Genomic DNA, 11,233 nt, shown 5'->3' with positions numbered 1-11,233 from the left:
ACAGAGAACCCAGAGAGAACTGACACAGACACGTGGAGAACATGCAAACCCCGCAAAGAAAGGCATCGGCCAGATGGTGGATTCAAACCCAGAAAGGTTCTTGCTATGAGGCTAACCATGGTGTCTCTGCCTGACATGTAGAAGTGGTCAAGATGAGGTTCAAACCAGAATGGTTGTTGGTGCCAGACATGCTGGTCTGAGTACTTGAAGAACTGCTGATTAACTAGGATTTTCCCACATACAGATCTAAAGAGCAATTTCAGCAGCATGTCTCAGTTTTTCTACCTGCTAATTGTGTAAAATTACATAAAATTTTCTGTTGCTCATTGCCCAGACTGTCATGTATTTATGAAAGTTCTTGTCGGAAAAAAATTGTTGACGTCAGAAGTCAGAGGAGAATAACCAGACTGCTTCAATCTGATAGGAAGGGAACAGCAGCTCAAATAACAACTCACCGGAACCAAGGTCTGCAGAAGAGCATCTCTTACTACCACAAAACTATTGCTACTTAGATGCCTAAAGTATATAGTTTCACATTATGTTATAACATTTGATCTTCCCTAACAGCCCTTACAACATTTTCAGAACCGCCTGACTATCTCCGCTTCCTTTTCTCAAGAGTGGGACCCATTGCGGTCTACTGCTGCTGTAGCCCCCTCATCCTCACCACAGACTGCTTCAAGGTTCAGTCTGTGGTGTGTTCAGATAGTAGAAGTAGTAGTTTTTATGTCAGGACTGTAAACACGTTTTTTAAAGGCCGCATAGACAAGAAATTTGGAATCACATACTGTCATAAAATATGAAATGAAATAAATAAAGTGCAACTCAGTTCGCGGTTATCAAACAAAAGTCAATCAACGCTCGCAGAGGACCGTTATTTTATTTTGAAGTTTACCTGGCAACAGCTGAGGTAATACTTTGATTTTTTTTTTTTGCTTGAATTCAAGTACACCCCCTCATCCTCAGGACAAGAGGATGGACGCTCTAACATACACCGCTCCGCCACAGATCCGCCGTTCAGTGTGTTTACAGGAGGATGAATGAAGAGGCTGGTGGTGCAGCAGCGTGCGGACGCGCAGTGTGCTACCGGCTGTGCTCGTGTCGCTAGTATAATTATTATTATTATTAACAGTGTGTTACTGGTTTGACTGGCAGACGACACACTGGAAAAGCACCGAGGCAAGACAAAAACCCGACTTTCCAGCATCCGTAAGCCTTCAGAGATCATCTGTGTTAGTGTCCGGTGTTTGATTCATCTGCATTACAGCGCCATTCGCGTTTCCGTCATACATATTTACATCTCGTCTTTCTGTTTATGTATTTCACGGCAGTGTTGATATTTTTTTCCTATGGCCTGTGACGATGACAGTGACGCGAAAGCTGCCTATGTATCGCCAGCTGACAGATCCATATACTATGATTTATGTGTTTTTCTTCGCTTATATAACAGCCTATATGCGACTTTATGGCTTTACAGCAGCGCTCTCCACCTACATGATCTGAAGGGGGGAGGGCTAAATAAGTTAAACAGGACGGTATAAAGAGCCCGAAGGCCTGACTGCGAACGGCTAATTCAGTGTCTGACAATCAGTGAAACCGAGAATTTATTTACATGCAATTTGAGGAAGACTTGATTTTGCAATACGTAGACAGATAGAAAAACACACATTTCAATAACTTCTCTCATCTCTCTCCTGTAGATTTGAACATGGTCTCCCTGGTCTACTTAATAATCAGAAGATGCTGCATAAACAAACCTAAACATAGCTGAGTTAACAGAGGGTGGGACCACATAATCTGCTCTCTGAAGGATAGAAGTTGATGCATACTAACTGTATGAGGGCCCTCAGCTTCTCCCACAGCTGTGTGCTGTGCTGTAAGTATGTGTTTGTGTCATATCTCTCATATGAGAGAATAACGTGCATAAATAAGTGTATTTGGATGACTCCTGTGTTGCAGAGGTCTGGTTGTTCACAAACAGTGCACAGCAGGCACACTGAGTAATTATCTCATCATTTTTAAGTCATTTAGATTGTTTTGCAGTGCATGTCGTGTAAAGAACTGGATCAGTAGACACACACTTAACATCACAGTTTCCTGTGATTCAAATCACTTCCAGTGTGAATCTTTTTGAGCTGGGAAGTGAAGAGTCATGGGCTGTGGGGGCAGCAGAACTGACGCTTTGGAGCCTCGCTACCTGGAGAGCTGGACAAAAGAGACGGAGTCGACATGGCTGACGAGCACAGACACAGATATCCCCTTGTCATCCATCCAGAGCATCCCCTCTGAGAACTCAGAGGCTGGCTTCACTTCTGAGAAAACAATCAGCCCTGGTAAGAAGAATGAATTACTGTATGGCTGAGCAGATGGGTGAATGAATACTGAATTAATCTCTTAACCGGAGCAGGCATTAATTTAACCTGCTGAAAAGAAATATCCTTGATTACTGTATGAAGAAATATAAAGGGGGGTGGGAGGCTTCCCCATCAGAATTTAATATATCTGTAACAGATGATTTTAAATCTGTTTGTTTTTGCATCAATCCGTAGTTTCTAATGTTATTGTTCTACTGCCGTTTTACATGAGTAAGGTACATCCTTTAAAATCTCACTGCTGTAAATAATTTGAACATACTAGCAATGACTTGCCCATTCTTTACACTCTTTCTATCAAAGCGGAGTGGACCATCTCTTCATGTCAAGGGCTGTGCTGATGGCATGCCTGATTTCAACAAGAATCCATTATGCAGAAGAAAGAAAACAGAAACATGAGTGACAGAGGAAGTATCCACTTTAGAGACCTTTGTTCTTCTAGTGTGCAGTTAGTTGTATGTGTCTCTACATACAGGTCAGGACATCAGAAACAGATAAATCTCTTAGATGGATCCTCTTCTTTTCTTTGAAGCCAAGGGGAGATGAGTCCGTAAATGGGGATGATAGGCTGCTTCAAAAGCCACTGTGCTCAAACAGGGCTCAGCTCTCATGGCAACAGATACAAGCATGAGTGAATGCAGGGAGAGGAGCCTTGATGTAATTGTGAAGGCAAATTGACTTGAGCTTCAATGTGGAGAGATAAAACAGACCCAAAATTGGCTAAATTAATCAGCAGCTGGGAACCAAACAGATTTTTATGACAATAATCATAATAAGTTGTGGTTCAGTATGTCTAGAGAAAATATTCATTAAAATGTCCTCATTTCGTGTTTTGGTTTTGTCCAACCTGCACCATATGTCATCTGTCATCATTAGACACATGGTCACACATTAACGAGGAGATGAGGTGTACACACATCTGTAAAATGCAAACATCGACTACCTGCGAATAACTGATCACAGCTCACGCCTCCACAGTACCATCAAGTTGGTTCAGTGTAAGACAACTAAGTTGTCAATATGTAATCGCTACCGTTTCATTTACCGATGACTTCTAACAGAAGCTAATTGTGGCATAGCGGTTATCTTATCAAGCTGAAATTGATTAACTTCAAGAGAAAAAAAACGAAAATTCATAGAAATGTATAAAAGCTACAAACACATAAGCAGACATAGCTGAACCTCTACATCTTTACAGTTCCAGATTTCTTTGAAGACTGCCTCCCGCCACCGGCTCAGGCCTACCTAAAGGTCTGCTCGGCCATGTCTGAAGCCAGCCTGAACGATGTGAAGCCCAGCAGCACACCAACAGCACTGGGCTCTCCGCGGCAGGACACGACGATGCCTTCTTCTGGAACCACAGTGCAGCGCAGAAGTGTTTTGCACACTGAAGAGATTGTAAGCCTTTCCTTCTGTAATGTGTTTAAATGTGCTCGAGACAGCTCACAGCACCTTTTTTTCCCTGCAATACTGACCTACATCTAAGGTGTGGCGCATCAAACATTTCGTTTCACATTTGGAGCTAAACACATTCATACAATCACTTCTAAGATTTTGCAAGCATGTCATTGAAATTTGTTAGAAAGCTATCTGACAAATCACAGGCAGACCATTTATTTTAATAGTATGTCAAAGACAAGAAATGTGATGTGTGGAGTGCCTCAAGGTACCTGTTTGGGACCACTGTTAGTTTTGGATTTTATTAACGATTCTTTTTTAAAAATTTTAATATCTCAATTGATATGTTAGATATTTGAAGGCAGTAGAAAATTGGATGAAAGATAATAAACTGATGTTTAATATTAGCAAACCAAAGTGTATGGTAATGCAGGTATCAACCAAAAACAAAACAAATACTTAAGCTTAGGTAATAATAATATTCCCATGGAACAGTTGCAGACCAGGAGAGAAACTGATTAGGTAGAACAGTGGATTGTAAATTAACATGGTCGAAACATACTGATATTATAATTTAATAAGTAATATAGGTAGAGGTCTGTCAGTGGTGTGGTTTAAACATTAATGACATCAGAGGCTATAAAACATGTTTTAACCCTTGTGTGGTGTTCGTATTTTTGTTACTCAGCCAGTGTTCATGGGTCTGGTGGACCCGCTAGAGTTTTGGCTTTCCAAATTAACACTATCAAACAATTTTATGTTAAATTACTCAACAGATGTTTACTTCATCCCAATTACAAGACATATGAACAGCAAACATGGTTAATTTTTTCCCTTTACCTTTGTTAGATCACATTTATGAATTAATGTACTTCTCGTTTTTCTTTTATATAAAATGTTATAAATAAATCAGTTATAATCAAGTGGAGTGAGTGGAAAGACACAACACATTTACACGTGAAAAAATAATTAATTGTTTAATTTTTCTTTTGAAAAAAACTGAACACGGGTCTCACAGACCCGAACACCATACAAGGGTTAAATCAATTTGTTCTGTCGCAGTTTGATTACTGAAGTGTAATCTGGTTGAGTGCTTCATCAAAAGAAATTTTAAAAAGTGCACACAGAAAACAATTTACAGAACTATGATAGGATAGAACTCCTTACCAGTTTATATTATGCAACAGAGTACTAAAGATGAATTAAAATATTTGTTAAGACATGAAGACAGAGACATAACGTGAAAAGGGAAAGACCATCTATGAATCGAGGAGGGGGCCAAAGGGTACATCTTTCACCATCTTACAATGCTGTGATGGCAGCCATTCCCCAACTCTCTGTGAATGATACTTATGGCCATTGACCAATGGTCTTTGATCAATGGTTGTTTATCAATGGTCATGACAATTTGCATATTAATGATCAAGGAACTGACCTGTCAACCTATTGTTCATTCAGTGGGCTGTTTTCAGTTACTGTGCAAATGTACTGTTTATAAGGTTGGGGTAACCTGCAGTCAGCTGAGACTGAAGAAGTCACTTGGATGCAATGAAGTAATGCAGATGTTGACTATTGCTTCTTTTGGTGTCCTTTTATAAACTAGTTTTATGTTCTGCGAAATTCAGTGCTGTCTGTATAAGCAGAATTGGCTTGTTTTACACTGACATGTTGTTGATGTTGGCTTGAGTGTGTAGGACCCCAGGAAGAATATTTACCACACTGTCAGTATTTCAGTGTTTTTTATTATTTTTTATTGTCCATTTATTCTCCATTAACAGACAAAATGGCAGGACAATCGGATGTCGACCAAGCAGGTGACCATTACAGTCACCCAGAGCATCCACCAGGTGGACAAGAACGGGAAGGTGAAGAAGTCCCTCACGACATATGAGGTCATGAAACCAGTGGAAGCTATCAAACAGGTGGCGACACAAAACGCCTGAGTGCAGGGGGACATTGGAAGAAGCCAAAAAATGAAAATAATTATGACTGTGAAAGAAATCGAACAGGTTTTGTGGTCTGACAGGTGTCGAAAGCACAAAAATCAGATTTCTAGTGCATTTAATACTTTACGATGTATGTTTTACTGACATGTTGGAGACTTTTACAAGAGACATTTGATCAAACAAGCATGGGGTAACAGGCAAAACAAAACGTGGTATGTTACAGTGAATGTCATATTAAAAGCAATTGTAGTATATTACAGCTGACAGCTTGTTTCCACATCAGTGTAAAGAAATCATTGCTTAGCACTGAACTCGAAAATAGTTTAATCCAGAGTATTTTCACATTTTAAGATGTGGTTGAACATTAACATAGGTGTAAAACTATTACTGCAATATTATTTAATATGATATAAATGTTTCATAGTTTTGTTACTTGGCATTGATGCACCATTTGTAGTCGCTGCTGTCCTACAAAGCAAAAGGCTCAGGAAACTGACTGTGACGATTGCACTATTTACAGTGAAGCCTGGACGGAGGTTTGTGATAATAAAAAAGAAAAAGCGCTCACGAACAGCATCGTGTTTTGTAAGATATCGAGGTTACTTTTTAAAATTCTGTCGTTATTTGTGTTTTCTAATGATAATAAATTACACACCGAAATGTACTGTCCTTTTAAAATGAACTCATTTGGCATGCTCAAAGACAATCAGGTAATCATGTGGCCTTCAGCTGAGGTACCTCTGTATATATGTGAGCAATAGATCAACAGTAATAGTCTTTATACTGATGATGTTGACAGCGTTGAGCTGATCTGGTGTCAGCTTGACAATGAAAGTGTGTGAATCTGGTTTTGATGGTCATAACGGATCTGCCCTGATCTAAACAATGGCTCCTCCTTTTTCATCCACTCGTCTGCACAGAAGTCTGGGAAGAAGAAAGTAATCTCTCTTTGAGCCGACTCAAGAGAATCTACAGAAAACAATAACAGAATGGAAAATCAAAAATTTGCATAGTAATTACAGGCTTCTTTTTAATTGGTCTAAAAATGTCATTTATGTGCAACCAGAAAGACACGTTACTATAAAATATTAAGATGGATTCCAAGATCTGCTATGAAAATAAACGCAAATCTTAAACATTTCTTACATTTTCATGCAGCAATACTACTTGTCACATGTTCAAAATATAAATGTACAATACTGTGCAAAAGTCTTGAGCCTTCAATTCTTTATAGTTTTTTCCCAAATAAGCCAGACTTATAATAAATCTTATAATAGAAATAGCTCTCCATGATTTCTGCTGTTCCCTCATTTTCAGTCCAGTCCTTCTACCTGACCATCTTCTGAAGAATGTTTTGTTTGTTTTTTCATGTCCTTCAAAAAGCCTGGAGAACTATTCCTGAAACTACAGAAAGCTGTTTTTGCCTTTTATTTTCATGCATGTTTGCACGTTTCAATAAATCATTGTACCCATTTCCCAATTTTCTAGTGAAACAAAAAGAAAAGAGGAGGGTTTTGCACAGACTATGCCTATTCTGTTTTCTGCCCAATGACACCAAACACCATTATAGAAACTGATGGGCTTTAAAAGATGTGAAATTGAGTCATGTGTAAAGTTATATATAGTTATAATAATAATGGATTGCATTTATATAGCGCTTTTTGGGGCCCTCAAAGCGCTTTACAATTCCACTATTCATTCACTCTCACATTCACACACTGGTGGAGGCAGCTACAGTTGTAGCCACAGCTGCCCTGGGGCAGACTGACATATCGCGCCATTGCCCCTCTGGCCATCACCAGTAGGCGGTAGGTGAAGTGTCTTGCCCAAGGACACAACGACCGAGACTGTCCGAGCCGGGGCTCGAACCGGCAACCTTCCGGTTACAAGACAAACCACCAACTCTTTGAGCCACGATCGCCCCACTATTACCTCTTGCATATGTTTAAGATAATATATTCACAATAATAGATTATTAACATTACGCATATCATTTTGTTATCATTTTTTTAGCATTATGAAGCTTGGGAGCTTTTTTTACCCGAGCCATGAGTTGTGTTCCTTGTGTCTGTGAGTCCAAACTGGCCCCTGATGGAAGCAGGCGAGTTGAATCTGGCTCTGAACACTTTGGTCGGCCCCATCAGTTCTCTCCAGTGGCTTATGGCATCCTCCCTGGCTAAAATGTACGCTCGCATTGGCCCACTGAGGACAAATTTCCACAGCAGTCATGAATCTGACTTTGAACACTGCTGATGTTTTCTAGATAACAGACCAAAAAAAAAAAAAAAACACTCTTCATACAAATCTAATCTATTCACCCCCAGGACCTCCTGGGAAGACAGTTCAGCCATAAATAAATCCGTTTTAGCTAAACAATGCCAGCTGGTGCGGCATCAAGCTTGACTGGCTGACACACTTGAAGATGCTTCCTATGTTTGCGATATCAATAGCAGCAGTCAGAGAAGGGTTGCTGTAGCAACTACTGCTTCACTGCTGTGAGCAGACAAAAAAAAAAGACAAAGTAATTACAAACGCCTTTAACAATCCAATGGAGGCTTGCAGCAGGAGGACCTATTGTGAGTGGTCTGCATAGCGATATTTAGGCTACTGCACCAGGGAATTGTGTTCTAAACACGGATAACTGAAACTCCTGTTGTCCTGTTTTGGGAAAATCGTTTACTGGTGCCTTACTGAGCATGAAATTGGAGTGCTATCAGCAGAGGTGCTGATGGCTCTCCATCCATTATTCCATTTAAAATACAACACCCAACAACAATCATCCAAACACATAAAATTGTAACTCAATCACATGGAGTCAACGAAATCTGTCCATGATATAAGCATGGAGGCTTACCTTGACATGAATTCAACAAGTCTTTGATAGAAGAATCTCCCTGAGATTTGTAAAACAGAAATAATAAAGAAAGAAAGAATAAAGACCTTCAATAACAAAAAGGAGAAATCAGCTATCCTTCATTTGACAAGACATTCATTTCTTTTAACTGTCATACATACAGTGCACCCTGCTAAAATAGGCTGCTGACTCATTTATTTGGGTACATCATATACTACAGCAGTATTTTTAAGTAAAGCTTAAACACAAATGAATTGTTTCCAAACCTGAATGTTCAGCATAAAACCTCTCAGAGTCCTGTCGTCTCCAGACCAGATCTTTGCATCTAACAATCCCAAAGTTGTTGTCTAGAATTCTCTGGTGAAGAGCCTGAAAGACAGAAATCACGATGTTTGTCCTCCAAGTTGCATCAAAACATGACTGGATCAACTTTAGATGCTTTTTCCTGTGTGTAGATTTTTTTGCAGAGAAAAAGTTAAAAATTGACAGCTCTGCTTCAAAAGGTCATCCTCTTGTGCTTTAACTTGAGATGACAATAAAGTAATGCACATTAACAAGTGAAATTAAACCTATCACTGATGGAATATTTTATGATAGACACAGCTGCTATGATTTTGAAGCGTCCAGGTCTGTGAGGTGAGCAAATGCTTCTTTACCACTCGATAAAATTGATATCAGAACAGAAAACATCAATTAATTAATTGCTGTTTTATTTGACAGTGGGTTAAAAAAAAAAGCAATTAAACGGAAAGATATGTTCATTTATGCTTCATTAATTCCAAAAACTAATCTTTATAGATTAAACAAATAAGGAACACAGTATTTAAATCACACCATGCAAACTGTTACGCCCTGAGAAAGAGCAACAAATGTTTGAAATCTTGAAAAATGAAAATAACATTCACTGGTCATTTTATTAGGTACAGCTGTTCAACTGCTCATTCATCAAATCAGCCAATCACATGGCAGCAAGTTAATAGACATGTAGGCATGATGAAAACAACCTGCTGAACTTCAAACAGACCATCAGAATAGATGTATTTCAGAAATCGATGATCTACTTGTTGGGGCCTGAGGTCAGAGAAGGATGGCCAGACTGCTTTGAGCTAATAGGAAGGCAACGGTGACTCAAACAATCGCCCATTACAACCAAGGTCTGCACAAGAGAATTTCTCAACATGTTGAACCTTGAAGCAAATGGGCTACATGAGCAAAAAGAAAACACTGGGTGCCAGTCCTGTCAGCACAGAACAGGAAACTGACTCCACAATTCACACAGGCTCACCTTAACTGGACAACAGAAGAGTGGAAAATGTTATCAGGTTCTGATGAGTCTCCATTTCTACTGTAACATTTGGATGGTAGAGTCAGAATTTTGTGTAAACAACATTAAAGCAGGGATACATCCTGCCTTGTATAAATAGTTTAGGCTGATGGTGGTTGTGTAATGATGGAGATTTTCTTGGAACACTTTTAGTACCAGTTGAACAACACTTAAATGCCACAACCTGTCTGAGTATTACAACTGTCAGAAAGCTCAAAATATCTCAAACTGGTTTCTTGAACATAGACAATGAGATAACGGCACTCAAATGGCCTCCACAGATCAGTCACCAGAGCTCAATCCAATAGAGAACCTTTGGGATGTGTGGGAACAAGAGAGTCTCATCATGAATGTACAGCCAACAAATCTGCAGCAACTGTGTGATGCCATTATGTCAATATCAACCAAAATCTCAGAAGAATGTTTGCAGCACCTTGTTGAATCTGTGGTAGTCTGTAGCTTTCAGACTACAACTTCAACTGTGTAATCTTAGGTCTTAAACTCTGTAACTTAAACATCAGGGCAGCTTACCTCTAGCATCAAAGGATGAGCCACAGCATCTGGTTTGATGACCGCCAGGGTGAGCTGCAGCACTTTGGACAGGCGAGCACTTGTCAGCAACATTATCTAAAGACTGAACAGAAAATACGCCCTCAATGATAAGATCCAACTCGCCTAAAAGTACTTACATTTTTAGTTAAATTAATACAAAACAAACACCACAAGCAACGAAGATGCGACTTCTTTTTCGATTTTTTTTATCGTTAATTTACCATTAATATAAATCATATAAAGTTAATAAAAATACGAAGATTTTCTGCGTGACAGTTTCCAACCCATCAGTGCTAAGTTCGTGACTGACACTAACCTCTGTTGTGACTTCTGTCCAAAAAAGAAAAAACAATCAGTTTGTAACGGGGAGCAGAGCAACGGCCGCCGACATACTGTTAAATAAAAACGCTGTGCAAATACTGTTGCAAATAAAAACGCGTAATTTTTGTGGAGTTAGCGGTTATCTACAACTGTAGCGTGTGAATATAGTCTGCATCCTTGCTTGTCCAATTACACCAAAAACAATGCTAAAAATGTGAAAATTAGCTGAACGAGTCGTTGTTTGGTCTGTCCGTTCGTGAAAAGGGTCCCCAGAAACAGTGCCAGCAGAGTTTGTTCCCCCGCGAGAAGAAGTAAAAACATAGATTTCATGTCTTATAAATTTTAGTTCTAATAGAAGCTTTTTGGAATTATTTTTCTTGATTTCCACAAAATGTGTATGTAGAATAGGAACGTAACTACACGTAGGTACTGGCATACTGAGATTCCATATATAAATACTGCACTT

At 39.3% G+C, this 11,233-nt stretch overlaps 2 protein-coding genes across 5 annotated transcripts; one reads left to right on the top strand and one right to left on the bottom strand.

The window, feature by feature from the left end:
- Positions 1-966: 966 nt before the first annotated feature.
- Positions 967-6,020, top strand: baalcb (BAALC binder of MAP3K1 and KLF4 b). Of its 3 annotated transcripts, none has more exons than XM_085431735.1 (5): positions 967-1,179; positions 1,701-1,876; positions 2,120-2,333; positions 3,571-3,770; positions 5,549-6,020. In XM_085431735.1, exons 3-5 carry the CDS (start codon positions 2,153-2,155, stop codon positions 5,711-5,713), a joined length of 546 nt encoding a protein of 181 aa, XP_085287861.1. In that variant the 5' UTR covers positions 967-1,179; positions 1,701-1,876; positions 2,120-2,152; the 3' UTR covers positions 5,714-6,020. The 3 variants fall into 3 exon arrangements, with proteins under 3 accessions (XP_085287861.1, XP_085287858.1, XP_085287859.1); XM_085431732.1 differs by having other exon boundaries at positions 967-1,209; XM_085431733.1 differs by having other exon boundaries at positions 967-1,232.
- On the bottom strand, positions 5,493-11,068 carry nme6 (NME/NM23 nucleoside diphosphate kinase 6). Of its 2 annotated transcripts, none has more exons than XM_085431730.1 (6): positions 10,763-11,068; positions 10,426-10,528; positions 8,837-8,939; positions 8,571-8,610; positions 7,758-7,918; positions 5,493-6,685 (listed from the first exon to the last, which is right to left on the bottom strand). In XM_085431730.1, the coding sequence occupies exons 2-6, from the start codon at positions 10,516-10,518 to the stop codon at positions 6,534-6,536; spliced, it is 549 nt and encodes a 182-aa protein (XP_085287856.1). In that variant the 5' UTR covers positions 10,519-10,528; positions 10,763-11,068; the 3' UTR covers positions 5,493-6,533. The 2 variants fall into 2 exon arrangements, with proteins under 2 accessions (XP_085287856.1, XP_085287857.1); XM_085431731.1 differs by lacking the exon at positions 10,763-11,068 and adding an exon at positions 10,668-10,756.
- Positions 11,069-11,233: the final 165 nt, after the last annotated feature.

Source organism: Copadichromis virginalis, linkage group LG15 (assembly GCF_057382275.1).
Source record: "Copadichromis virginalis isolate Kocher_CV1m ecotype Utaka linkage group LG15, C_Virginalis_male_GT1.1, whole genome shotgun sequence".
Lineage (NCBI taxonomy): Eukaryota > Metazoa > Chordata > Actinopteri > Cichliformes > Cichlidae > Copadichromis > Copadichromis virginalis.
The sequence above is the reverse complement of the archived record's forward strand: the minus strand, read 5'-3'. Positions and strand labels throughout refer to the sequence as shown.